The following is a 22,116-nucleotide window of genomic DNA, read 5'->3' on the forward strand; positions in this document are numbered from 1 at the left end:
AATAAAACTGACAATGTAATGATTATTTTTTGACCGAAAAAAATGACTCAACAATTGATCAATATTTAAAAAATTATTTTGAAATTTAGTTGTGTTTATTTCACTTAATAAACTTTAAATATTAAGCAAAAAATATACTAAAAACATTCAGCAGCTACTGGGTTGCTGAACTGCTGAAATTTCAGCAAGTTGAATTTTATATAATTTATAATAAATTTGAAGAATGCTGGAGAAATCTTTTCCCGCCACTTCGCAACACTTTTTCCCAAAACTAGAACTGAAATACCCTTATTAAAACTTTTAATTTAACTTAACGTGGTATTTATCACCCTTTCAAGCTGCGGTCACACTGTTCCACACGTGTTTCGCCCGTAAACAGTTTTTTGCGTATGAGATCGTTCAATTCCTTATAGAAAATCAAGAAAAGGGGACAAATAAGACGATAGGATGACACACCTGCGGACGGAGGAAAAGGCGGACTCGGAGGAGCCAGCAGAACGGGCATCCGTGTTCAAGGAGAGCAGCTGCATCTTCCGGCGGAATCGGGCCCTCGGCTACGTGAGCAACCAGGTTCCGGCGGTCACCCGTTACATTCAGCGCCGCCGGGACACCTTGCTGATCACCTGCATCGGCAGATCCTTCCAGGTGTACACCGCCAACCATTTCCGGCTGCTGCACGTCAGCGGTCTGCATCCGGACGAGATCACGGCCTTGGCCACGGATCGCCTGCACACGTACTCGGCGAGCAACAAGTGCATCTACGCCTGGCGGGCGGGCAAACACATCCGTCACGTTTACCGCGGTCATCAGAAGGATGTCCACCTTCTGCTGCCCTTCGGCTCCAATTTGATTGCCATTGATCGCGACAATGTGCTGAAAGTATGGAATATACCCACCGAGGATGTCTATCTGGAGGTGCCCTTCCGCCCCGATGAGTTCCAGATCACCGCGGTAACCCATCCACCCACGTACATCAACAAAATTGTGCTTGGCTCCCAGCAGGGTCAAGTGAAGATCCTGAACATCAAGAAGAACAGTGTGGTGTGCACTTTGAGCCATCACGAGAGCAGAATAACCTGCATTGAGCCGTCTCCTGCTCTGGACGTGGTGGCCGTGGGCCACGGCGATGGAACCATTATGCTGCTCAACCTTAAGTTCGACGAGGTGCTGATGAACTTCCAGCAGGACTGGGGACAGGTCACCAGCCTCTCCTTCCGCACCGATGGCCCACCCATTCTTGTGTCCGCCTGCAGCAATGGTTACATGGCCTTCTGGAATCTGGAGGAACGCAAGTTGGCCGGTCAGCTGCAGGCGCACGAGGAGCCGGTGACCACGGCCATTTGCTTGCCCAGTGAGCCCGTGGTTTTCACCACCTCGCCGGACAACTCCATGAAGATGTTCGTCTTCGACATGCCGGATGGTGGGGCCAGGCAGCTGAGGATCCGCGAGGGGCACACCAAGCCACCGCTCTGCATCCGCTACCACGGCAGCTCGGGAGTGTCCATTCTCTCCTCCGGCGAGGACAGCACAATGAGAGTGTTCTCCACCATCTCCGAGTCGCTGAACAAAAGCATGGGCAGGGCAACCTATAATCAAAAGGCCACAAAAAAGAAGAGTATGTCATTTGTTTATTCTCCTGTTAAGAGTTTCCCTTTCATAGACAACTATTCCTTGCAGATCGCTTCCAGTATGACAAGTTCGGTATGCCGCCCATCCTGGAGTTCACATCGGACATTGCCCGCGAGAAGGAGTGGGACAACATTGCCGCCATCCATGCGGGCGTCATTCAGACGACCACCTGGTCGTTCGACAAAAACCGCATGGGTGAGCACCGTCTGGTGCCGCAGCAGTTCCAGAACAGCAACCGCACAAACTTCCAGAGCGAGACCACTTGCATTATGCTGTCGCATTGCGGCAACTTCGTGATCATCGGCTACAGCAGTGGCGACATCGAGCGGTTCAATATCCAGTCCGGCATTCATCGAGCTAGCTATGGTTCTCCAGGTCACAAGATGGCAGTGCGCGGCTTGGCCAGCGACAATCTTAATCAGACCGTCATCTCTGGCTGTTCGGAGGGTCTGCTCAAGTTCTGGCCGTTTAAAGGAATTAATTCTTTTAATTCGTCGGTTGATAAGCCCCTGGCCGTGCTGCGCCTGGCGGATGGTATTGCCCTTATGCGACAGCACCGCGAGAGCTCCATGGTCGCCATTGGCCTGGAGACCTTCAAGGTCTTTGTGGTGGACATGCACACGCGAGTGATTGTCCGCAAGTTCGTCGGCCACACGGCCAAGCTGAATGACCTGGCCTTCAGTCCAGACAGTCGCTGGCTGATCACTGCCGCCATGGACTCGACGATCAAGGTGTGGGACATACCCTCCTCCTACATGGTGGATCACTTCCGGGTGGAGACGCCTTGCATATCGTTGAGCATGTCGCCCAATGGGGATTTCCTGGCCACCGCTCATGTTGGCCTTCTGGGCATTTACCTGTGGGCAAACAAGACGCTATTCAATCAGGTATCCCTGCGCTCCATCGATCCCTTGGAGGCGGCTCCCTATGTGGGATTACCCACCAACGTGTGCGATGCCATGGAATTGGAAGACGGCATGCAGGAGCTGCAAATTGACGAAGAGGATGAGACGAAACTAGGGGAGTTAATCGATGCCAAGTATGAAACACCAATTCAGCTGTCCGAGGATTTAATAACGCTATCCGGTCTGGCTGCATCTCGCTGGCAAAATCTATTGGATTTGGAGCTGATCAAGCAACGCAATAAACCCAAGGCGCCACCAAAGGCTCCCAAGCAGGCTCCTTTTTTCCTGCCCACCGTTTCGGGACTAGAACTGCGTTTCGATGTGCAGAATGGACAAACGGAGGAGGCCAGCTCGCGAATCCGAAAGGCTTCAACGCTTAATAATCTTACTGCCTTTGGACAGCTGCTGGAGGAAACTTCTGATACCCAAGAATTCGATCCCGCTGTGGCGCACTTGACGCAACTGGGTCCCTCGATGGTGGACTTTGAGATCAAATCCCTGCACCCGGAGGCTGGAGGAACCCTTCTCGCCATGCTACAGTTCCTCAAACTCGTAGAGTTTATGTTCGCCACCAATCTGAACTTTGAGCTGGCCCAATCCTATTTGAGTGTCTTCCTGCGATCTCACGGTCTCGGCTTGACGGAGACTCCGGAGTTGGTAAAAGCGCTGCGCAGTGTTTCCCTGAAGCAGCAGGAGTCTTGGCAGCGAGTAGAGGAGAAGCTGATCTACGGCACTGGAGTCGTGGCTGCACTCCGAAATTTCGCACATTAGTTACTAGCTTCTACAAAATTTTTGTAGATTTAACATTGAAATTTTGTAAATAAATTTACAAGAATTTAAAAAAAAATGAATCATGTTTTCGATTAGTTCTTTTCGAGTATTTGTTTTGATCCTTTGACAATTCAGCGCAATCCAGACACATTTGGACAGGCAAGATTTAAATTCAAAAACTTGACAACAAAAATAGGATCATAAAAAATTGAACTCCCTGCATTGAAAACAAAGATGATCATAACTAATCCCTCTCCCACTACTTTTAAGGGTTCGCAAAATCCAAAGTTATGTCCATTTACCTTTTATCTCCTACTTATCCCAGATAACATTTTAAATAATATATTCAGAAATGAAAGTCATTCATATTAATCACGCCAGGCACTTTAACGGCTGCTATATGCTAGATATCTGAAATTGGCATTAGGCAAGTGATTCACACCCCAGATGACGGTGCAGCGATAATGAAATCAAGCAGATAACTCGGGTAGGTGAAACTGGATGTATGGAAAGAACAAAGTACAGCGTTTGAGTTGAAATTGTGTATTAATTATTTATTTGTTATATCCGTTTAAACTAACGCTTTTATTTATGCTGGAATTAAATAACTTAAACTTGTTGCTAGACGCGTTCGCTGGCGCGGACTTTAGATACGGTTCTAGTGGCGGCTGATTTTCCATTTCAGTTTAGTTTCAGTATTCGTTTCGTTTCTTTGACAATCCAACGCAACATAAACGAAAAGAAAAATGTCCCATTGGTTTTCAAACAACCACGCGTTATAGACATAGTGCATATATCTGATAAGTTCCTTTGATTTATACCTAAATATCGTAGCTTGCATGAAATAACTTTAAATCTCGATTGGTTGGGTCTCCTAGTGTATGTTGGATGGTGTGTTTGGGTGCATTAGGGAGTTCTTCGGCCATTGCAAGCGCAGTTACAGTGTTCCGGGAGCTGGTTTACATATTATTACTGCTGGTTGAATGGGGTACTATTAGGGGCGTGTGTGTGTCCGGGGTTGAAACACGCAGCGGGGGCGCTTAACTCGATGTGCACTGCTGGACGCGAGGGCCATCCTGATAGCCGCCGTCGTCCTCATCGTAAGCCATGCGCTGGTGTTGCTGGCGGCGTTGCTTGGGATCGAAGTCCTCCTGCGGAATAAAAGACAATCGTCAGATTAGCAATGTCATAGTATTTACTTTAGATTATATTAGACTAGGGGCTGATTATTACTATTAACTGGAACAAACATGTCAATACAAAAGAGACAATAATGCATATTTCCAATAATTTTGTTCCTGTCTGTTAGCATGCAGTAAACTTCAGGTGTAAGTCAATAGGTATTAAACCAACATTATTCCTATGATGACCCTAAAATAGCCAAATAATTAAATATAAGGCTCGCTCTTTTGCACTTTTAAGGTATTATTCTAAGCCTTTATTAACCATATTCCCGACTCCCGAAACTCACCAAAACTGTCTGCTCTGCATCGATTGGAATGTCAACCTCCGGCGCCGGCGGAAGGCACTGTTTGAGCGTGGGCACCACCGACGGATTCATCACCTCCGGAAAGATAACCTCGAACTGAATGATCAGCGTGCCCTTCTCCATGGGGTTCTTGAAGATGGGCATGCCCTCCTCGGCAATGCACTTGGTCATCTCGTGCCTAATGACCTCGCCGGGCTGGGTGGACACAATAAGATCGCGATCGTCCAGGGTTTTGACGATTCGCTGGAATCCGCAGAGAGCCTCGACCAGCTGCAGCGGCATCTTCATCATCAGATCCTGGCCGGCGTGCGCGAACGTCGCGTGCTCCTTCTCGTCCAGCAGGATAATAATATCGCCCGGCTGAGATTCCGGCTCGTGATCGCCTTCGCCCGTGAACACGATCTTCTGACCGTCCCGCATTCCCTTCTCAATGTGCACTTCGAGGACCTTGCGTTCCCGCACCGTTTTCCGACCAAGGCAGTGCTTGCAGCGGTCCTTCTCCTGAATGGTTTCGCCCGTTCCCGAGCACTTGCGGCACACCTGTTCAATGTGCTGCATGATGCCGGGGGCGATTTGCTGGACCCGGGTCTCCACACCATTGCCCCGGCACTGCATGCACTTCTCAATGCTGCCCTTCTTGCCGCCGCGTCCCTCGCACTTGTCGCAGATCACGTTCTTCTGCAGCTGCAGCTTTCGGGTGGCTCCATTGTACAGCTCCTCCAGCTGCACGGACATCTGGTGCACCACATCCTTACCACGTCTCTCGCGTCGCCGTCCACCGCCGCCACCACCGAAACCGGCGCCGAAGAACTTCTCAAAGAAGTCCATCGGATTGCGGAAGTCCCCGGAGTCGGCACCTCCCTTCTTGATGGCCGCCTCGCCGCCATCGTCGTACACCTGTCGCTTGTCCGCATCAGACAGCACCTCGTACGCCTGCGAGATGGCCTTGAACTTCTCGCCCTCGTTGGGATTCTTGTCGGGATGGTACTTGAGGGCCAGCTTCCGGTAAGCCTTCTTCAGCTCGTCGGGTGTGGCGTTGGGCTTCACGCCCAGCAGGTCATAGTATCCAGTCTCCTTGACCATTTTGTTGGCTGTTTACTGCAAGTAGAAGCAGGTGGGAGGAAATTACTACCAGACTTTGGCAGAAAACAAAAAACTAATTCAAATAAAAATCAATTGATTTCGATTGTAACATTTTTAAAACTAAAACAAACTAAAGATTTCAACCACTTCAGTGGTTTTGCAAACAATATTTTTAAGAATGTATTGCTTAATTAAAGTCAGAGTCAACTGCATTTAATAAATATCGATATTTGTCCAAATCTAGTCGTATAATTTTGGGTAAAAATAGATAAGATAGATAGATTATATTAACATATTTTGATAGATCACAAAAAGTGAAAAAAAACAAAATTTGTTTTATTGTTTCTATGGCGTTTTTAAGTAGAGTTAGAAATACTTTTTAAACTACAACTATAATCGACATATTCTTCATATTTTGTGTTTTATCGACCTCCTTTTTATTTTTGCTGGTTGATGGGCTAGTCTAAGCATTTACCGGTTTTTATTTAGGTTTTCTAAAACTTTTGGCTTGACCATCTTTATTGATTTGTACAGCTGTCTTGATTTTGGCACAGTTTTTTCTCACTGCATGTGGGCGGTCGAAAGGGGTGGAGGAATTACCGGAAGCTAGAGCCCGGGTTTCAAGGTCGGCCCGCCGCCATGTGTTTTGCGAAAATAAATGCGACGTTTTCTCGACGATTTCTAGAACTTTTTCCTATTTCAATACGGCGAGCAGCTGACGCTCTCTTTTCTACCCTCCACCACTCCTCCCACGGTTTAGCGTACTCACACATACACACAGTTTCTAGAAATTTTCGTCAGCACGATGCAGCCCTGGCATACGAACGGCGACCGAAAAGCGAAGAGCGTGATAATGAAAAACGGGAAAGAGTACCACACAACGGGGAAAGGGCAAAGACTCGAAAATAAAATGGAAATAAATGCAAAACTGCTATTGATTTAATCTAAATCAATGAGTAAATCAATTATAGTTTTACCAAAGAAAGTCGAACACACATATACACACCTTTAGTGCGTTTGTATGGGTATCAACATGTGCCGCGCAAGACGCTGCGTCAGAATAACTCGATTGAACAAAGAGGAGGTGCAAATCCAGAGAGCCATCGATTTTGCAAAACTATGGCCAAAAATCGAAGCGAAATCTTTGGCCGAAATCAATTATCGCTGATTACTTAACGGGAAAAAAGAGAATCAAGCGAAAAGGAAGTGTCTACCAAGTGCACACGCACACTCACACATTTGCCCAATTCAAAGCGAAATGGGCAAAATCAGGTGGAATTATAGTTAACCCACCGTAACTCACCTTTTCCGCGTAACGTGTAGTGTCTAAAGCAAAATGGGCACTTTAGCAGCTGGGTTCCGTGAGGTTACACTTTTACAACAATTTTAATTCACTTCGAACACTTTTCAACAGCTTACTATGGCCGCCACGCTAGGAAGAAAATTCAAGAAAAGTGTGACCAGGGGGACAAGACGAAAAATACATTAAATTATACAGACCTAAATCGTGGATGGGAACTGTGACTGAAAGACCTGTTTAAAAATAATCTTACAACTTTTGAAAGACGTAATAACAGCCAAGCAGCGTTGGTATAAGACACTATATTTGTATATTGTATATTATTTAATGTTTGTTCGAGCCAGATCACCTATTTCAAAATAAATAACGTTCATATTAAATGGAGAAAGCTATCTCAAAGTTTCTTTGGACTTTTGCTATTTGTACGCATATATAGACAAATGTAAATTATTAAAACACATAAACATATTAAACGCAATTTTTTGTGACATACAAAGAAACTGACTGTTTCAAAGCCGATTACTTTAAAGGTGGCGGAGCAGAAAAACTTGTTCAGTGATAAGTTATCCAACACTGGTCAGTGATCATGTTCTGGTGAACGCAGCCAATATTCACCAGCCCTGCCAATGGTTTTTCGTCAGCTGTTTCGGCCTTTTCGATTGGTCACACTGTTTCCGAAATTGGTTATTCAATAAATATTTATTATATTTAAATTAATGAAATAAAATTGGATTGCACAAATGAGGCACGTACAATTCCTGGCCCGCACCGTCCTGGTGCAAAACAACAATGTAGAGGAGGCGTGTAGGTTGCTAAATCGAGTGTTGGGCAAAGAAGAGCTCCTCGACCAATTCCGCCGCACTCGTTTCTATGAGAAGCCCTACCAGGTAAGATTCTACATTTATTATGACATTAATATATAATTTATGGTGTTTCAGGTGCGTCGTCGCATCAACTTTGAGAAGTGCAAAGCCATTTATAACGAGGATATGAACCGCAAGATTCAGTTTGTTTTGCGCAAAAATCGAACCGAACCTTTTCCAGGATGCAGTTAGTCGATGTTTTGTAGCGTGTTTTTGGGGCAATAAAATCTAATGAAAACTTGTAGGGAAAAACTGAAGTTGTTTCACTATTGTTAAAACTATGGGGTTGCTAATATGGAGATTAAGAAATGGAAAGACCAAGTAACTTTTGTGCTACACACTTACTACCAAATATTATAAAGCAACGTATTTGCTTAAAAAAGTCAACTAATGCCATAGTTGGCTTTTAGTTTTCAGCCTTATGCTTCATATAAATAAATCAAATTACCAAGTTACGTTTTCAATTAATAAATAAATAATTTCTGGAAATATAAAAACTAAAATAAATTAGTTATTTTAATATTTGTTTTTTTATCTTTATACCCTGAAAGTATAAATATTTGCATAAATTCGTCCAGTGCACTATTGTTTTCTCCAAATATAGATTTTTAATTTCCTCGCCAAAACTGGCACAGTAATAAAAAAAAAACTAATCAAAAATTAAATCCATTTGGTAAACATCCGGAGGAGCGTTTGCTGCGCTGAAGATATTTATACTTTATGACGAAGTAACTTAATATGTTTGTTCTAGTTATAAAACATTTGAAGACTACATTATCATAAACTTTTTTTTTGATTTACCGTTATCCCTTTTAGCTTCACGGTTCTACACTCAATCAATTTATAGTATGTATACTTCTACCTGTTTATACCCTTGCAGAGGGTATTATAATTTCAGTCAGAAGTTTGCAACGCAGTGAAGGAGACGTTTCCGACCCTATAAAGTATATATATTCTTGATCAGCATCACTAGTAGAGTCGATCTAGCCATGTCCGTCTGTCCGTCCGTCTGTCCGTCTGTCCGTCCGTCTGTCCGTCTGTCCGTCCGTTTATATGCAAACTAGTCTCTCAGTTTTAAAGCGTTCTGCATGAAACTTTCCCAAAAGTTGTCTTTCTATTGCAGGTAGTATATAAGTCGGAACGAGCCGGATCGGACGACTATAGCATATAGCTCCCATAGGAACAATCGGAAAAATAATTGAAAAAAAATTATAACTTTGCTGTTTTTTAATTTTTTGTTTAGTTCTTCGACATATAGCAATGGTTAAATAATTCAGAATTATGGTTTAAATTTCATCAAAATCGGACGACTATAGCATATAGCTCCCATAGGAACAATCGGAAAAATAATTGAAAAAAAATTATAACTTTGCTGTTTTTTAATTTTTTGTTTAGTTCTTCGACATATAGCAATGGTTAAATATTTCAGAATTATGGTTAAAATTTCATCAAAATCGGACGACTATAGCATATAGCTCCCATAGAAACAATCGGAAAAATAATTGAAAAAAACTATAACTTTGCTGTTTTTTAATTTTTTTTTTAGTTCTTCGACATATAGCAATGGTTAAATATTTCAGAATTATGGTTTAAATTTCATCAAAATCGGACGACTATATCATATAGCTCCCATACAAATAATAAAAATATATAAAAGAACAATCAAATAATTAAGCTGCAAATCGTCATAGCTTCAATGTTTTTAAACATATACGCAAGTAAATCATAATTTTAATGTTTTCAAAAATATTTAATTCTTGCGATAGCTGCAAGGGTATATGAACTTCGGCTTGCCGAAGTTTGCTTTCTTTCTTGTTTTAATATGATTTCGTTTAAATTTATATACTTTGTTTATAAAGAAAATATCAACGAAACCCAATTTTACAGAGAATATGGACACACTATCGTGAGATCTACAACTTTTAAACATACATTTATTTTAAACATATATGTATATACGCTTAATAGATAGTGAGTGGTTTTTTTTATTTAAATTGAATTATAAATTTTGTATGTCAATAAACCGTTGCATACCATTGAGCACAGAAAAGTTTTACGATAACATTATAAGTTTCACTTTATTGTAATATTTTTTACAGTCTATAAATTTGTTTAAGGCCTTAATTGCCTCTTTATCCAACCTACAAAAGGTCCAATTTTTGTGAAGACTTCTGGATAGCCGCAATGTATTTGTCCATAAGAGGAAATGCCGGCTACATATGTGAATTCTTCGAAGCCACGTCCCTTGGTGGCCATTAGTACCCCGCCGGAAGTGAGCCCACAGGGGTATCTTTCATCCACAGCACAAAATTGTGTCCAAAAATCAAAGTCTCGATACAGTTTTGGACAGGTACTCGACCTCTTGACCATATTTTTCATCAATACAGTAGGGGTAACGTTGGTTTTCGTTTTCCCCCAGCCGGCTAGTTCTAGTCTTGAATTTTTTAAGTAGTGATTACCGTCCAGAACACATATAGGGTTGATTTCATTCGTGTAGCTGAAAGCGTAAAAACGTTGTTTAATAAATTCAAGCAATGGAATTAAGCATTACTCACCGTACTGGCATTTCAAGTCGCAGCAAGGCGATGTCGTTTTGGAATTCACTGGTGCTTCCGTATGCTGGATGCACAATAATATTTTCCACGTCGATTTCCAGATGCGGAGGAGCGCAAGTCTTCCTACCATTAATTTGTATAGTGCAGTCGGGATTGGTGGTGATGTCATGCTCGCCCAACCGCACACTCTTGAGCACTATGTCCGAATAAATCGTCCACTTACTGACCACACAATGTGCTGCTGTCAGAACGTATCGGTTGTTGATCAGTGAGCCCTCACAAACAGAGTTAGGGGACAGCTTCCAGGTCAGGCGATTCTCATATATGAGCAGAGCCATCCAGGGAAACTGGTTAAAGAAAGCCTCTTTGCTGTCAGTAGATCGGAAATCAGGTGGGCCCTGTCCGCAAATCATGATATTTGGCAGGAGGTCAGCTGGCTTCGGGCAGCAGATGTAACTCTGCCGAGAGATCATGTTAAGTGGGTCTGGGTTAGGACTGCATATTCTTTGCCTCAGCATTTGATGCACGGAATTCGTAAGTCCCTTTTCCTTAATAATATTCCATAGATGGGGACAATGGTCAAGACTGGTGCATTCCTCATCCAATGAACATAACGAATATCCTGCAACACATTAAAATGGGTGTCATGTAATAACTGAATACGAATCCCGAAAGATCTAACACTCCTGTTTATGCCAATTACCAGATTTTGCTAAATGCGCCACAAGAAAAACCCGGAGCAACAGCAGTACAGAAACTTTTATTCCGGGGAACATGTTGACGATGCTGCGTTTAATTTAAAACTGTACATTATTATTATCGCCTTTTGTCATTTTTCAGAGTTATAAAAAATGTGGGATTTTCACTGCGGGCAGCAATCAAATTTACGCGATTATTAAATATATATATTTTTAAAATTCGTTCTGTTATGACTTATGCTTCAAAAGATTTTAAAACAAGATTTTTGGTGTTATTCGAAATAAAAATTGTTGAGCCTTTGTCGGCTTTACAACTTTATTTAAAGAATCCTGGAATTGTTATTACTGTGTTCAGCGAAATAATTGACTGATTAGTTTGAAAATATGAGTTTTGAGATATACCCAATAGAGCAATCACTAATTTGTGAATTATTATTATCATAATAATTTTTGAATCATCGTCAAAAATAAGCACAGCTTATGATTCATTAGTGAATTTCGATACAAAATAGTTATGAGTTTAACATTGGCTGTCACCTAAACTCATAAAAAATGTTCTTTTTAATCGGAGCTTAAAACTTTTTTTAATAACCACGGTAATGTACATAAGTATTCTACTTTTGATGAGTAACCAGTGTTCAAGAAAAAAATGGTTTATTACTTTAATTTTAACCGATACTTTCCCTTAACGTAAATATGGTTATTTGTAATTCTGTTAAGCAAGCCCAATTACTCATCTTTATTTATTTAAATAAAACAACAAAATATATACACATGTGTTGATAATGTTCAGATTACGTATATTTTCTATGTAAAACTATAGTTTGTTCTTGGTTTGTTAATTTAATAATATTAATGTCAAATTAAAAACAGATAAACAAGATTTTTGCTTTTAATGATATATCCCACTAGTTTTGTTGTATTTGATAGTTTTGTTTCGATATAAATAGTGAAATTTCGTTAGCATAATGGGTTTTAGGTATTAAAGTTATTACAATTTTTAAGATAATAAGTCAAATTTATCTCCTTTTGCCTTCTCTCAGCTGACATCGTCTGGATCGATTTTATTACAAAATAAAATGTTAAGCTTGCAAATTCTGCTTTATCCATCCGAAAAATGTTGCAGTTTTTGTGTAAATAGATGGAACATTGTCCATTCCGCATATTTTCCGTCCATACGAAACGATGCCAACCACGTATATGTTTTCTTGGTAGCCCCGTCCATTAGGCGCCATTAGCGGACCACCAGAATCGCCCTGGCATGTGTCCCTTCCATTCTGGCCCCCTGCACAAATTTGCGATCTGTAATTAAACTTGGTTTCTCTGGTTTTGCATTTTTCTATATTGCTGGTCCTAATGGTGTTGTGCATCAACACTTCACTTTTTGATCCTTCTTCGTTATTCGTATGCCCCCAGCCGGCAATTGTCAGATCCAAGTTTGTCAAGACGAAAAAGTCTGGTGGAACACAAATGGGTTGTATTTGAAGAGTATAGCTAAATGAGTACGAATATTCAATAATAACATATTTTATTTGGTCAGGAAATCATTACTCACCGTACTGGTACTTCCAGTCGCAGCAAGGCAATGTCGTTTCCGGTTCTCCACCCCCTGTATTTGGGGTGCACAAAGATTTTCTCCACGTCGACCTCCAGATGCGGAGGAGCGCATTTTTTTTTTCCATTCGGTAGTATGATGCAGTCCAGATTGGTGGAGGTGTTATGCTCGCCAAGCCGCACACTCCTGAGCACAAAGTTAAATGGCAAATCGTTTTTGTCTACACAGTGAGCTGCGGTCAGGACGTAGCGGTTGTTGATCAGGGAGCCCCCACATAAGTGGACGAGGTTTGTGGAATTCTGGTACATTAACAATGTCATCCAGGGGAACGCATTAGGCTCCGTATCTTTGCCATTCAAGATTCTAGCAGTTGCTTTTCTTTGTCCGCAAAAATCCAATTCTGGCAGCTTGTTACCAGGCTGTGGGCAGCAGACGAAACCAGAATTCCGATTGTTGGGCCTATATATTGTATTCTGCTTTACGGATTCGAGAATGATGTGAATATTGCGGCACTCATCTTCTGTGACGCACTTCTCGTCATATTTACAATCTGAACATTCAGCTGGAGATATTGGGTGGTCATTACCTGTTGACGGGCAGCAGACTTCTATGTTCTTATTTAAGAACATCTTATCGATGCCACATCTCTTGCTATTTAGCGTTTTGATCACATTGTGCATATTTCCATTGGTCCTATAAAAGTTATATAAATCGGAACACATACCAAGACTTATACATTTCTCATTCGATTTACATGGTGCTGGATAGAGATTTAAATAAGTAACAGTTAAAATGTAAGCCAAGTAATAGATAAAGCCATCGGAGAACATATTTTGATCGATCTTGGAATATCATCGGGGCTAGTTACCATGTCTATACGAATGTGCCAGAAGAAAGGACTGGAGCAGGATCGAAATATACACTTTGAGTCCAAATAACATGTTGAACCGTAAAGGTTTAATATAGCCCGTATAGCTCTTTTTAGCCGTTGTATGTATGAGTAGTTGGTCAAAAAGGTCTGAACTGGAAAAAAAGAAAGACATACTTTGATTTCATTATTCAATCCAAACACAAATTTTTGTAATGTCTATCCCATCTGAATATATGAATCAGTTCGCGAAATACATCTGGGAGCAGCTTTAAGAAAAAAAGCCTTGGGCGGGGTATTGAAGACCCAAAAAATGATTATTCAACTTCAAAACTGGGCTGTTCTTGGATTTGAACTTGCAAGCGAAATGGAGGAAAAAACGACAAGAACACGTTAAAGCCGCGTATCTGCCACCTTCCCAGTATTGATATATATATATTTAGTGAACATCTTCGATTTTGATTTCTCGGGAGTATAGTACTCCTCGATGTCTCTCAACCGAATAGGAGGTGACTTCATGCCTGTATACACTCATAGGGTACATCACTCAAAGGAGTCCTCCATTAACGCAACAACATTGGACGACTATTTTGTCATAGCTGGAGTTTAACAAATCAACACCCTTGGGCCACACAATGGTTGTTTCCGCAAACATAAACAAAACCGATTATGTGGTCATAGTTGAGAAGTGGCTTGCAAAATTTTCAAAGGTTTTTACTTTAAATTAAACCTTCACTGAACTCGAACTCGAATCAAAATAATCGGTTAAAACTTAAAGGTCCTGGTTTTAAATTACACTTTTTAAACAAATTGCGAACAGTGACTGGTGCACCACGGAGTGTTTCTTATAGAAAACATCTGAAAGGGATTTTCACTCCGACGTTAAGAGGTAAAATATCCAGTGTGTTAAAAAAAAGTAATGAAAAGTGAAGCAAATTGTATATAAAAACCTTCGGTCCGTTAAAATGATGTTCCTCCATCAAAGTTTTATTCACTACTGCTCAACGATATAATATTTTATGTTCGTTGGCAGTTCAGTCGCTTAGGGTTTACCCATGTATTGGATGCCTTTACAATTTGAATGAGTAATGAAGTGAAATAAAAATACATTTTTTTTTGTTTTTTATGTTTTTAATTTAATATAGAAGAAAACATTTGTGATGGAAAAAGGAGTGTCTTTTATCTAATAAAAAATATAAATTAACCATCTCGATGAAAATGTATTTTTATATAACTAAAAAATAACACAACCGGCAGCAAATTTAGAATCTCCAGTTTTGAATAATTAATAATGTAAGGACTTAAATTTTAATACTTTACTTTTAGCCAAATTTGTTTTGTTATTAAAAGGGTATTTAATATTTAGCTGGGTTATTGACAAAATGTAGAAATTTTGTATCTCTCGTTTTCACATCTTGACTAGTAGCTTTAAGTGATGTAATACATTTTTGGCACAACAATAAAGTTTTAAATTTAAAATCAACACTCAAGGCCTTAGACTGCGCTGTATCCATCCGATAAATTTCTCAGTTCTTGTGTATACAGCTGGATACATTCCACAAGTATGACCTCCATAGGAAGTAATGCCGGCTAAATATACGAATTCATTGACACTCCTTCCCATTGTGGCCATCAGAGGACCGCCGGAGTCGCCTCTACAAGTGTCCGTTCCGTCCTGGCCACCTGCACATATCTGAGACTCTGGGCGGAATGAAAACGTTTTGTAGATTTTTTGGCATACAATTGGATTACTTCCATTTATGTTGCCCTGCATCAATGCATGTGAGCCTTGCTTCTGCGAAGTGCCCCAGCCGGCAATTTTAAATTGTTGTTTCCAATAAATAACAAAGTTGTGATTTGAGTAGTCAGGGCCGGGCAGAACACAGATTGGTTGGATTGCTTCTGTATAGCTGAAGGAATACGTTTGGGTAAGTAAATTAATACATATATTAATTAATATTTATAAAGCAGGGGGAATACATTTGTGGCATTAAAAAGTATACTGTACACTTATTCCATTAGTTCGTATCTATAAAGAAGTATTCTTTGATAGTTTCTATATAAAACCCTTACAGAAAGTGTTATAATTTCGGTCAATAATTTACTATGTAGTTAGGAATACATTTGCGACCTATAAAGAATTTCAGCATCACCAGGCGAATCAATATAGCTATATATATATATATTATGGTTTCTAAATGCAACTTTCCCAAAAGTTAAGTTTCTATTACAATATAAATATACATTTTACACATACTTTTATCCTTTTTAACTGGAAATCAGACATGTTTTTTTACAGAAGCTTTTTTAATCGCCATAAATTAAGCCGAATAAATTATTCAAATATATTTAAGTTTTTTCATTATTTTTCAAATTGGAAGTAGACTACTGAAAACTGTGTCGGAATGTAAAAGCATGACATGAATTGAGTTAGAAGCCACTTACCGTACTGGGAGTGCGAGTCGCAGCAAGGCGATGTCATTAATGTTTTTTCCGTCATTAACGTAATCCTCATGCACGATTTGCTCCTCCACGGCGACTTCCAGATGCCGGCAGGCGCATATCCTTTTTCCATTCCCTAGAGTGACGCAGTCGGGATTGGTGGCGGTGTTATGCTCGCCCAGGCGAACACTCTTGACCATCGAGTCTTTTTCCAATACTTCCATGCCTTTCAAGCAGTGGGCTGCGGTCAGAACGTAGCGGCTGTTGATCAGAGATCCTGCGCAGATGGTTGTGGGGTCCGGCTTCCAAGTTCTTTGATGCCGGTATAAAATTAGGGCGATCCACGGGAACCCGTTGAGGTCCGCCTCTTTGCCACTCATTATTCTCAAAGTGCCCTTGGTTTGCCCGCAGGTCCTGCTATCTGGCAAAATGTTACCTCTCAGGTCGTCACCCAACGGGCACCAGACGTGAATTCTGTCTGATAAATCCATATTTATATGACTAGGGTTATAATGGCACATTCTTGCCACAATATACTTGACCTGGGCCGTCGTCGTTAATGTCATGTCATTAAAAACATTATTTAATATGGGGCAACGGGACAGTTCGACGCAAGTCTCACCCTGCGAACAAGTCCAAGGCCTAGCTAAAGATTAAAATGAATTTCATGTAAATCAAGAACAGAAGCCAAAGTTAATATACCCTTTCAGCTATTACAAAAAATAAATTACTCTCCAAACAACTATCTTCCGGTTTTTAAAAGAAAAAAAAACATTTAATTTTGAAAGAGTAAACTTTTATCTTTAAGTATATTTAAATAAATTAAAAAATATGAAAGCTTTAACTTTTTAAATTATTTAATCATCAAGATAGCTTTAAAACTAAGAGACTAGCTTGCGGAGGAACAAAGAGACTGACATGGCTAAATTGACTGTCCCATTGATGGGTCTAAAAATATATCTACTTTATTTATTTATATGTACAATAACACACAAGGGCGTATCAAAAATATTGTAGCCCTACGACTTCTGATGAAATTCCAAATAACCTTGTCGCCCATTACCTGATTCAGCCAAATGTGAAAGGAGACAAGCCTGGAGCACAAACGGAATATAAATGTATTGTCCGAAAAACATGTTGAACCACTAGAATCTCAAATAAGACTAAGCTTTCTCTAAAGTCTGCCAGCATGATATAAACTTAATTCGGGGGACCATGATTCATGTAACAGAAGTCAATCGTATCACCCTTCCTATGGAATTTGTGACCCGATTACTACGTAGTAAAGTACAAGTTTTTTTTTTTCGCCCTCTGTGCTTTACTAGGAAACAGCTAAATTTAACTCGAATACAAATGCGTAAGTTAAGCCCAAGAACTGGGCGGTTTCCTTGAGAGGACATCAGTTGTGGTTATGATTAGCGGGTTGTGGCTCAAGTCCAAAAGGGATGCTGGAAGGGATGCTGGAGAGGGGGGCGTGGCGTCTAAATCTTGTTGTGCGCGTAGTTGTAGACCTGCTGGAACCCTTCGTCGTCGCCCTCGCCATCGTCCGAGTCATCGGAGTCGAATGTGTTGTCTGGGATGTCGTACAGACGGATGATCGGCTTGTTGGGGTCCTTCATGATCAGGTATTTGCCGTCCTTCTGCTTCATCACCAGATCGATGATGCACCGCAGGACGCCCCAGGCGTTGTCCATGCTCAGGTTGATCTGGGTGGCGAACTCGTGCGGCTTGAACTGCTGTGTGCCGAGGATGACATGGCGCGAGTGGTCCCTCGGGTTGATCCGGGAAACGTAGCCCAGCTTCAGCTGATCAGAACCTGCCAGCACCGCCTGTACAGTCCACTTGGCCAGCTTGCAGGCGTTGTTCCTCAGCTCATTGGCCAGCACGGCTCCGCGCTGCGTGTCCAGCTTTTGCCGCCACTCCACTCCGTTGGCCAGCTTCGAGTCCCACTCGTTGAGCGCCTTGATGGACATGAACTGCGGCTCACCGCTTGGCGTCTGCAGGACACCATCGTGCTCGCAACGCGCCACCAGAACCTAAAAGAAAAACACAATGTTGTTGGTTGGTTACTTTAGTTACATGAGTCCCTTACAGTCCAAAAAAATATATATTATCCCCTTCCTTGCGTTATAAACCTATGAGCTATTTTAAAATAACAAAATAAAAAATTATATACAGTAGAAACAGCAGCAGTTTGTGATTGACGCTCAAAATAATCACTTATTCATGCCTATAACATTATTTTGAATGAGTATGAGATGTAATACATCATTCATTTTCGGCTTTCGTGATAATTATAAACGAAAAAAAGGAAGTAATCTTCTGCTGATTCAGCTTAAAAAATATAGAAAATGGCCTTGAAAAACAGCGGGATATATGATATCTTTTGACTGTTTGGAATACATTTTTAAAATGACCTCTTAAAAGCAGCCAGTTCTACGATATCTTTTTGCTTTGACGGTTCAGAGAATTTATTCATCAAACAAAAATTATGAATTAGGCTGCTGACTCAGCATAGTAAACAAAATAACTTCATAACTACTAATTTAATAGAACGACTACTCACAATATCGCTTCCCAGCTCCCACTTCTTGTAGCGGTAGCCCACGCTGGCCACTTGGATATCCTCGTCTTCGCTAATGAACGGGTTGGGCTCCTCGAACTTGTACTTGGCCTCCTGGTCGCCAGTCTTCAACACCTGCTGGCTGAAGTTGTGGTTGATGAAGGTGGCCTCGATGGCCAGGTTGCGGGGCGAGTTGCACGAGCTGTCGTCGTCGGTTGGGGGTTCCACGCTGCTCTCGTTCACGGTCAGCAGGTCGAACTCGGTGTGGTCCCGCTTGTCCATGAAGATCTTGTCGCCTGCGAAAAGGAGATGTTATTGAGTGCGGTTTCTTGTTGGGATAGGTTTTCTAATTTGAAGCTACGCTTCTTCCACATAAAGTGTGTTTCGATTCTAATCTAAATTATAAACATTTTAATGACAAACTTTATAGTCTTATAAAGACTTAATTATCTTATACTAAAATGGTTACTAAAACTCTGTTTTGTTTTTCAATTTACAGTTCCCAGTAGTTGTTTAATATCAAATATGATCTTCCCCATGCAATTTATTTACACATTGCTCTTGAGTTATTTACAACTACCAACACCTTAATTACATATATATATAGTTTACAGTCCATAAAAATATTTGGTTGGTTAGCTAAAACTAAATCTTTGCTCTGCCACATATAGATGTGGCATAGATACGTACTGATAATTTTAAGGATGTTGATGATGACAACACATTTATCCTAACCATTCTACCCCTTTTATGCTTTTCATTAAACCCATCGATTTTGTCGAAGATATTTTCCCCGATGTAGCTGTATACTAAACCCCAAAGTCTCTGTGATAAATGTTTACTTAAGTATATCGCTTTTTTAGCTGTCATCTTCAGTCACTTGTTCTTTTCCTCTTCAATGGAATATGAAACATACCGACTTTCTCGATGACAATGTCCCAGGAGTAGTTGGATCGCGTGGAGCACATGATGGTGGCCAGGATGGCGTCCGTGGCGAAAACGTTGCCCACGGTCTTCGAGAGTCGCCGGATGACGGGATCGTCTGTGGTGGTCACCGTGTGCACGATGCGGTCGATCTTTTGCAGTGGCTTCTCATTCTTCACGTTGATGCGGTCGTAGGTCTTGTCGTAGTACTCCAGCGTGCCGCAGGTGGTGATGTCGACGCCCTCCTTGATGTTGGGCAGCGACAGCTTGATCAACCTGGGGAAGTCCATCTCCTCGATGGAGGCCCAGTCGGCGCGCACGGCCACCGAGGATTCGCGCATCTTGGGTGGCGGACCGCGGTGTCCGAACTTCTTGCCCATGCCGCGACCATGACGCGGATCCCGGGCCTTTACGTTCTTGCCACTCAGCGTGGTCATGCCGTGGGTGTTCAGGCCACCGCGGGCATTCCTTCCGCGTCCGGAGCGCGAGTTCCTCATGTTCCTGAAACGACCGCGCTGGTGCGGTGGCTTCTGGACACGGGCCGTGTCCACCAGGTGGAAGGTGGTCTCGTCCTCCTCATGGTAGTACGAGTACTGGTTGCCCGTGCCAAAGCTGGAGGCGTACTTATCTGAGGGGAAGGGGATGCAAAAACACCAAATGATTACAATGTGCAACATTTATTGAAGTTTACAGTGCAACCGTATTGCCGTCGGATTCTGAAAGGACTCATCGTTCGTTCTGATTTAAAGGCGATATATTTAGCTTTAATGTGGGTATGGACAAAAAGTGTACCCAGTGTTTAAATGTGTCGGAAAAATACCTTCATATTATATGTTGATACTGATTCTGCTTCTCTGTTTTGAAAACAAATGCTTGTACCTTTTACTTTGTGGTGTCTTAAGATACAACAATGTAACGGACGTTACGAAACAAGGTATAAATATAAATACTAAGTTGAAAGGTATAAACACACTTGTTTACCTTGGTAATTTAAAAAGTATATCTGCTTAAGAGTGTTTATACCTTATTTGTTATGCAGTTTTATTTACCTTATAAATATGCCGAACTTGCTAGTAAAAATACTTATATCTTTAACTAGTAATACTTTTTAGCTAGACCCTTACCTAGTTATATGAATCTAGGTACTGCCCTACAGTGCTTAAGAGATACTCCAAATCTTTATGTGGCTATACTTTCCAACTGCGAGCTTAGCCAATGGACCCCCAAAAGGGAGTTTTACTAGTTTTGATGAGTACATTCAGTTTATCAAATCCAAAACGCAGTAACATTTTCCTTGTTGCACTGTGTTACCTGCCACGACACAGCTACATAACCTCACTTTCGGCGGAAAGTTGGGGGCTGGCCGGGATTGGATGACTACTCACTCTGGTACTTCTTGTCGTTGTTCGAGGTGCTCGTCCAGTCGCAGATCTTGCCCAGACGATCGTTCTTGCTGAAGGGCTGGTAGGGGACATCCTTGAAGGTGTCCGGTAGTTCACAGGGACCCCATCCCTTCTCGTTAAACTGCACGGTCGGCTTCTCGAAAGTCGGGAACTGCGCCGCGGTATTTATGGTCTCGCTCATCTCGCGCGTTTTCCTGTTGCACTATCTGCAGTCTGATATCCGTTCTGAATTCAGCGATTTACCAGCAATTAACAAATAATTGTGGAAAATAGTTTTGTCGCGTGTTGCGAATTCCAGGGCTGCCAAAAAGAGACAACTAGTCTGGCAAGCCTGGCGAATTTGTTCGCCAGCCCTGAACTAGGTGGCACTCTTTTGTTATTGAGTCCGGTGACGCTGCCAAATAGAGGTGGAGAAACATCGATGCCAAAATCGGTGTCATCGATGTTTTGAAATCATCATCAGTTTCATCAATGGTCGTTTTCAGCAGAACAACATGATCACTTTGTTCTGCTGAACGTCTATGACATTCACAGCACGTACATATAATTTTGAAAAAGACCATATATCAACTGCAATGGGGATATAAACTATGCTCGCCAAAGCCAAATAAGATCCAAATTGACAAACTTAAATTTTTTAAGCAGGAACATAGAAACAAAAAAGAATAAAAGTTTTCTTAAAAAAATGTATTTAAAGACATTGATGTTTCGATGTTTATCCACCTCTCACCACTACTGCCAAAAAAATACTACGAAAATACTGAGTTATCGATTGTTGCCCGTCTGGCAAGTCTGGAAAATAAGTTCGCCACCCCTGCGCCAGGTGGCAGCCTCAAACGAGGTGGCACTCTATTTTTCTGAAACTGGTTATTCTGGTTGTGCGTCTGGCAAGCTTGCTTTCTAATTTTCAAAAACTAAATATCTGGCAAGGCTTAAACTTAGTGGCAGCTTAGTTGACTAAAAAATTAGAACTAGATGGCGCCACATTTGGGCGCGAAACTTAAATTTCTGGCAAGGATTAAACTTAGTGGCAACTTAGCTGACTAAAAAATGAGACCTAGATGGTGC

At 41.5% G+C, this 22,116-nt stretch overlaps 7 protein-coding genes across 9 annotated transcripts; 2 read left to right on the forward strand and 5 right to left on the reverse strand.

Moving 5' to 3' along the window:
- Positions 1-337: 337 nt before the first annotated feature.
- Positions 338-3,381, forward strand: LOC108147282 (WD repeat-containing protein 36). The gene is made up of 2 exons (XM_017273699.2): positions 338-1,615; positions 1,678-3,381. Exons 1-2 carry the CDS (start codon positions 448-450, stop codon positions 3,303-3,305), a joined length of 2,796 nt encoding a protein of 931 aa, XP_017129188.1. The 5' UTR covers positions 338-447; the 3' UTR covers positions 3,306-3,381.
- Positions 3,382-3,838: 457 nt separating this feature from the next.
- On the reverse strand, positions 3,839-7,332 carry LOC108147288 (dnaJ homolog subfamily A member 4). The gene is made up of 3 exons (XM_017273706.2): positions 7,181-7,332; positions 4,777-5,892; positions 3,839-4,456 (listed from the first exon to the last, which is right to left on the reverse strand). Exons 2-3 carry the CDS (start codon positions 5,875-5,877, stop codon positions 4,346-4,348), a joined length of 1,212 nt encoding a protein of 403 aa, XP_017129195.1. The 5' UTR covers positions 5,878-5,892; positions 7,181-7,332; the 3' UTR covers positions 3,839-4,345.
- A 478-nt stretch (positions 7,333-7,810) lies between these two features.
- On the forward strand, positions 7,811-8,292 carry LOC108147124 (28S ribosomal protein S21, mitochondrial). Its single transcript, XM_017273416.2, has 2 exons — positions 7,811-8,064; positions 8,116-8,292. Exons 1-2 carry the CDS (start codon positions 7,918-7,920, stop codon positions 8,230-8,232), a joined length of 264 nt encoding a protein of 87 aa, XP_017128905.1. The 5' UTR covers positions 7,811-7,917; the 3' UTR covers positions 8,233-8,292.
- Positions 8,293-10,091: 1,799 nt separating this feature from the next.
- Positions 10,092-11,382, reverse strand: LOC121467583 (spaetzle-processing enzyme-like). Its single transcript, XM_041709340.1, has 3 exons — positions 11,299-11,382; positions 10,596-11,217; positions 10,092-10,537 (listed from the first exon to the last, which is right to left on the reverse strand). Exons 1-3 carry the CDS (start codon positions 11,369-11,371, stop codon positions 10,153-10,155), a joined length of 1,080 nt encoding a protein of 359 aa, XP_041565274.1. The 5' UTR covers positions 11,372-11,382; the 3' UTR covers positions 10,092-10,152.
- Positions 11,383-12,168: 786 nt separating this feature from the next.
- On the reverse strand, positions 12,169-14,715 carry LOC121467621 (spaetzle-processing enzyme-like). Of its 3 annotated transcripts, none has more exons than XM_041709642.1 (4): positions 14,667-14,715; positions 13,717-13,871; positions 12,849-13,608; positions 12,169-12,787 (listed from the first exon to the last, which is right to left on the reverse strand). In XM_041709642.1, the coding sequence occupies exons 2-4, from the start codon at positions 13,787-13,789 to the stop codon at positions 12,376-12,378; spliced, it is 1,245 nt and encodes a 414-aa protein (XP_041565576.1). In that variant the 5' UTR covers positions 13,790-13,871; positions 14,667-14,715; the 3' UTR covers positions 12,169-12,375. The 3 variants fall into 3 exon arrangements, with proteins under 3 accessions (XP_041565576.1, XP_041565575.1, XP_041565577.1); XM_041709643.1 differs by having other exon boundaries at positions 12,170-12,787; positions 12,849-13,541; XM_041709641.1 differs by lacking the exon at positions 14,667-14,715 and having other exon boundaries at positions 13,717-13,901.
- Positions 14,716-14,913: 198 nt separating this feature from the next.
- LOC108147271 (spaetzle-processing enzyme-like) lies at positions 14,914-17,350 on the reverse strand. The gene is made up of 3 exons (XM_017273675.2): positions 17,222-17,350; positions 16,162-16,804; positions 14,914-15,626 (listed from the first exon to the last, which is right to left on the reverse strand). Exons 1-3 carry the CDS (start codon positions 17,292-17,294, stop codon positions 15,203-15,205), a joined length of 1,140 nt encoding a protein of 379 aa, XP_017129164.1. The 5' UTR covers positions 17,295-17,350; the 3' UTR covers positions 14,914-15,202.
- A 102-nt stretch (positions 17,351-17,452) lies between these two features.
- On the reverse strand, positions 17,453-21,374 carry LOC108147270 (eukaryotic translation initiation factor 3 subunit D-1). Its single transcript, XM_017273674.2, has 4 exons — positions 21,031-21,374; positions 19,638-20,273; positions 18,725-19,017; positions 17,453-18,194 (listed from the first exon to the last, which is right to left on the reverse strand). The coding sequence occupies exons 1-4, from the start codon at positions 21,227-21,229 to the stop codon at positions 17,640-17,642; spliced, it is 1,683 nt and encodes a 560-aa protein (XP_017129163.1). The 5' UTR covers positions 21,230-21,374; the 3' UTR covers positions 17,453-17,639.
- Between the last annotated feature and the right edge of the window lie 742 nt (positions 21,375-22,116).

This window comes from Drosophila elegans, unplaced genomic scaffold, assembly GCF_018152505.1.
Source record: "Drosophila elegans isolate 14027-0461.03 unplaced genomic scaffold, ASM1815250v1 contig_476, whole genome shotgun sequence".
In the NCBI taxonomy this organism is placed as follows: domain Eukaryota; kingdom Metazoa; phylum Arthropoda; class Insecta; order Diptera; family Drosophilidae; genus Drosophila; species Drosophila elegans.

Excerpts from the sequence above, each read along its gene's own strand:
- LOC121467621 (XM_041709641.1), bottom strand. The coding sequence starts at position 13,891 with ATGTCTTTCTTTTTTTCCAGTTCAGACCTTTTTGACCAACTACTCATA. Across the intron at positions 13,609-13,716 it reads GGCACATTCGTATAGACATG|CACCATGTAAATCGAATGAG; the intron begins GTAACTAGCCCC and ends ATCTCTATCCAG. Across the intron at positions 12,788-12,848 it reads CGACTGGAAGTACCAGTACG|CTATACTCTTCAAATACAAC; the intron begins GTGAGTAATGAT and ends GTACTCATTTAG.
- LOC108147271 (XM_017273675.2), bottom strand. The coding sequence starts at position 17,294 with ATGTTTTTCGGACAATACATTTATATTCCGTTTGTGCTCCAGGCTTGT. Across the intron at positions 16,805-17,221 it reads TTCACATTTGGCTGAATCAG|CTAGGCCTTGGACTTGTTCG; the intron begins GTAATGGGCGAC and ends TTTAATCTTTAG. Across the intron at positions 15,627-16,161 it reads CGACTCGCACTCCCAGTACG|CTATACAGAAGCAATCCAAC; the intron begins GTAAGTGGCTTC and ends GTATTCCTTCAG.
- LOC108147288 (XM_017273706.2), bottom strand. The coding sequence starts at position 5,877 with ATGGTCAAGGAGACTGGATACTATGACCTGCTGGGCGTGAAGCCCAAC. Across the intron at positions 4,457-4,776 it reads ATGCAGAGCAGACAGTTTTG|GAGGACTTCGATCCCAAGCA; the intron begins GTGAGTTTCGGG and ends TTTATTCCGCAG.
- LOC108147270 (XM_017273674.2), bottom strand. The coding sequence starts at position 21,229 with ATGAGCGAGACCATAAATACCGCGGCGCAGTTCCCGACTTTCGAGAAG. Across the intron at positions 20,274-21,030 it reads CAACGACAAGAAGTACCAGA|ATAAGTACGCCTCCAGCTTT; the intron begins GTGAGTAGTCAT and ends CCTTCCCCTCAG. Across the intron at positions 19,018-19,637 it reads CATTGTCATCGAGAAAGTCG|GCGACAAGATCTTCATGGAC; the intron begins GTATGTTTCATA and ends TCCTTTTCGCAG.
- LOC108147282 (XM_017273699.2), top strand. The coding sequence starts at position 448 with ATGACACACCTGCGGACGGAGGAAAAGGCGGACTCGGAGGAGCCAGCA. Across the intron at positions 1,616-1,677 it reads AAAGGCCACAAAAAAGAAGA|ATCGCTTCCAGTATGACAAG; the intron begins GTATGTCATTTG and ends TATTCCTTGCAG.
- LOC108147124 (XM_017273416.2), top strand. The coding sequence starts at position 7,918 with ATGAGGCACGTACAATTCCTGGCCCGCACCGTCCTGGTGCAAAACAAC. Across the intron at positions 8,065-8,115 it reads TCTATGAGAAGCCCTACCAG|GTGCGTCGTCGCATCAACTT; the intron begins GTAAGATTCTAC and ends ATGGTGTTTCAG.
- LOC121467583 (XM_041709340.1), bottom strand. The coding sequence starts at position 11,371 with ATGTTCCCCGGAATAAAAGTTTCTGTACTGCTGTTGCTCCGGGTTTTT. Across the intron at positions 11,218-11,298 it reads GGCGCATTTAGCAAAATCTG|GATATTCGTTATGTTCATTG; the intron begins GTAATTGGCATA and ends AATGTGTTGCAG. Across the intron at positions 10,538-10,595 it reads CGACTTGAAATGCCAGTACG|CTACACGAATGAAATCAACC; the intron begins GTGAGTAATGCT and ends TTACGCTTTCAG.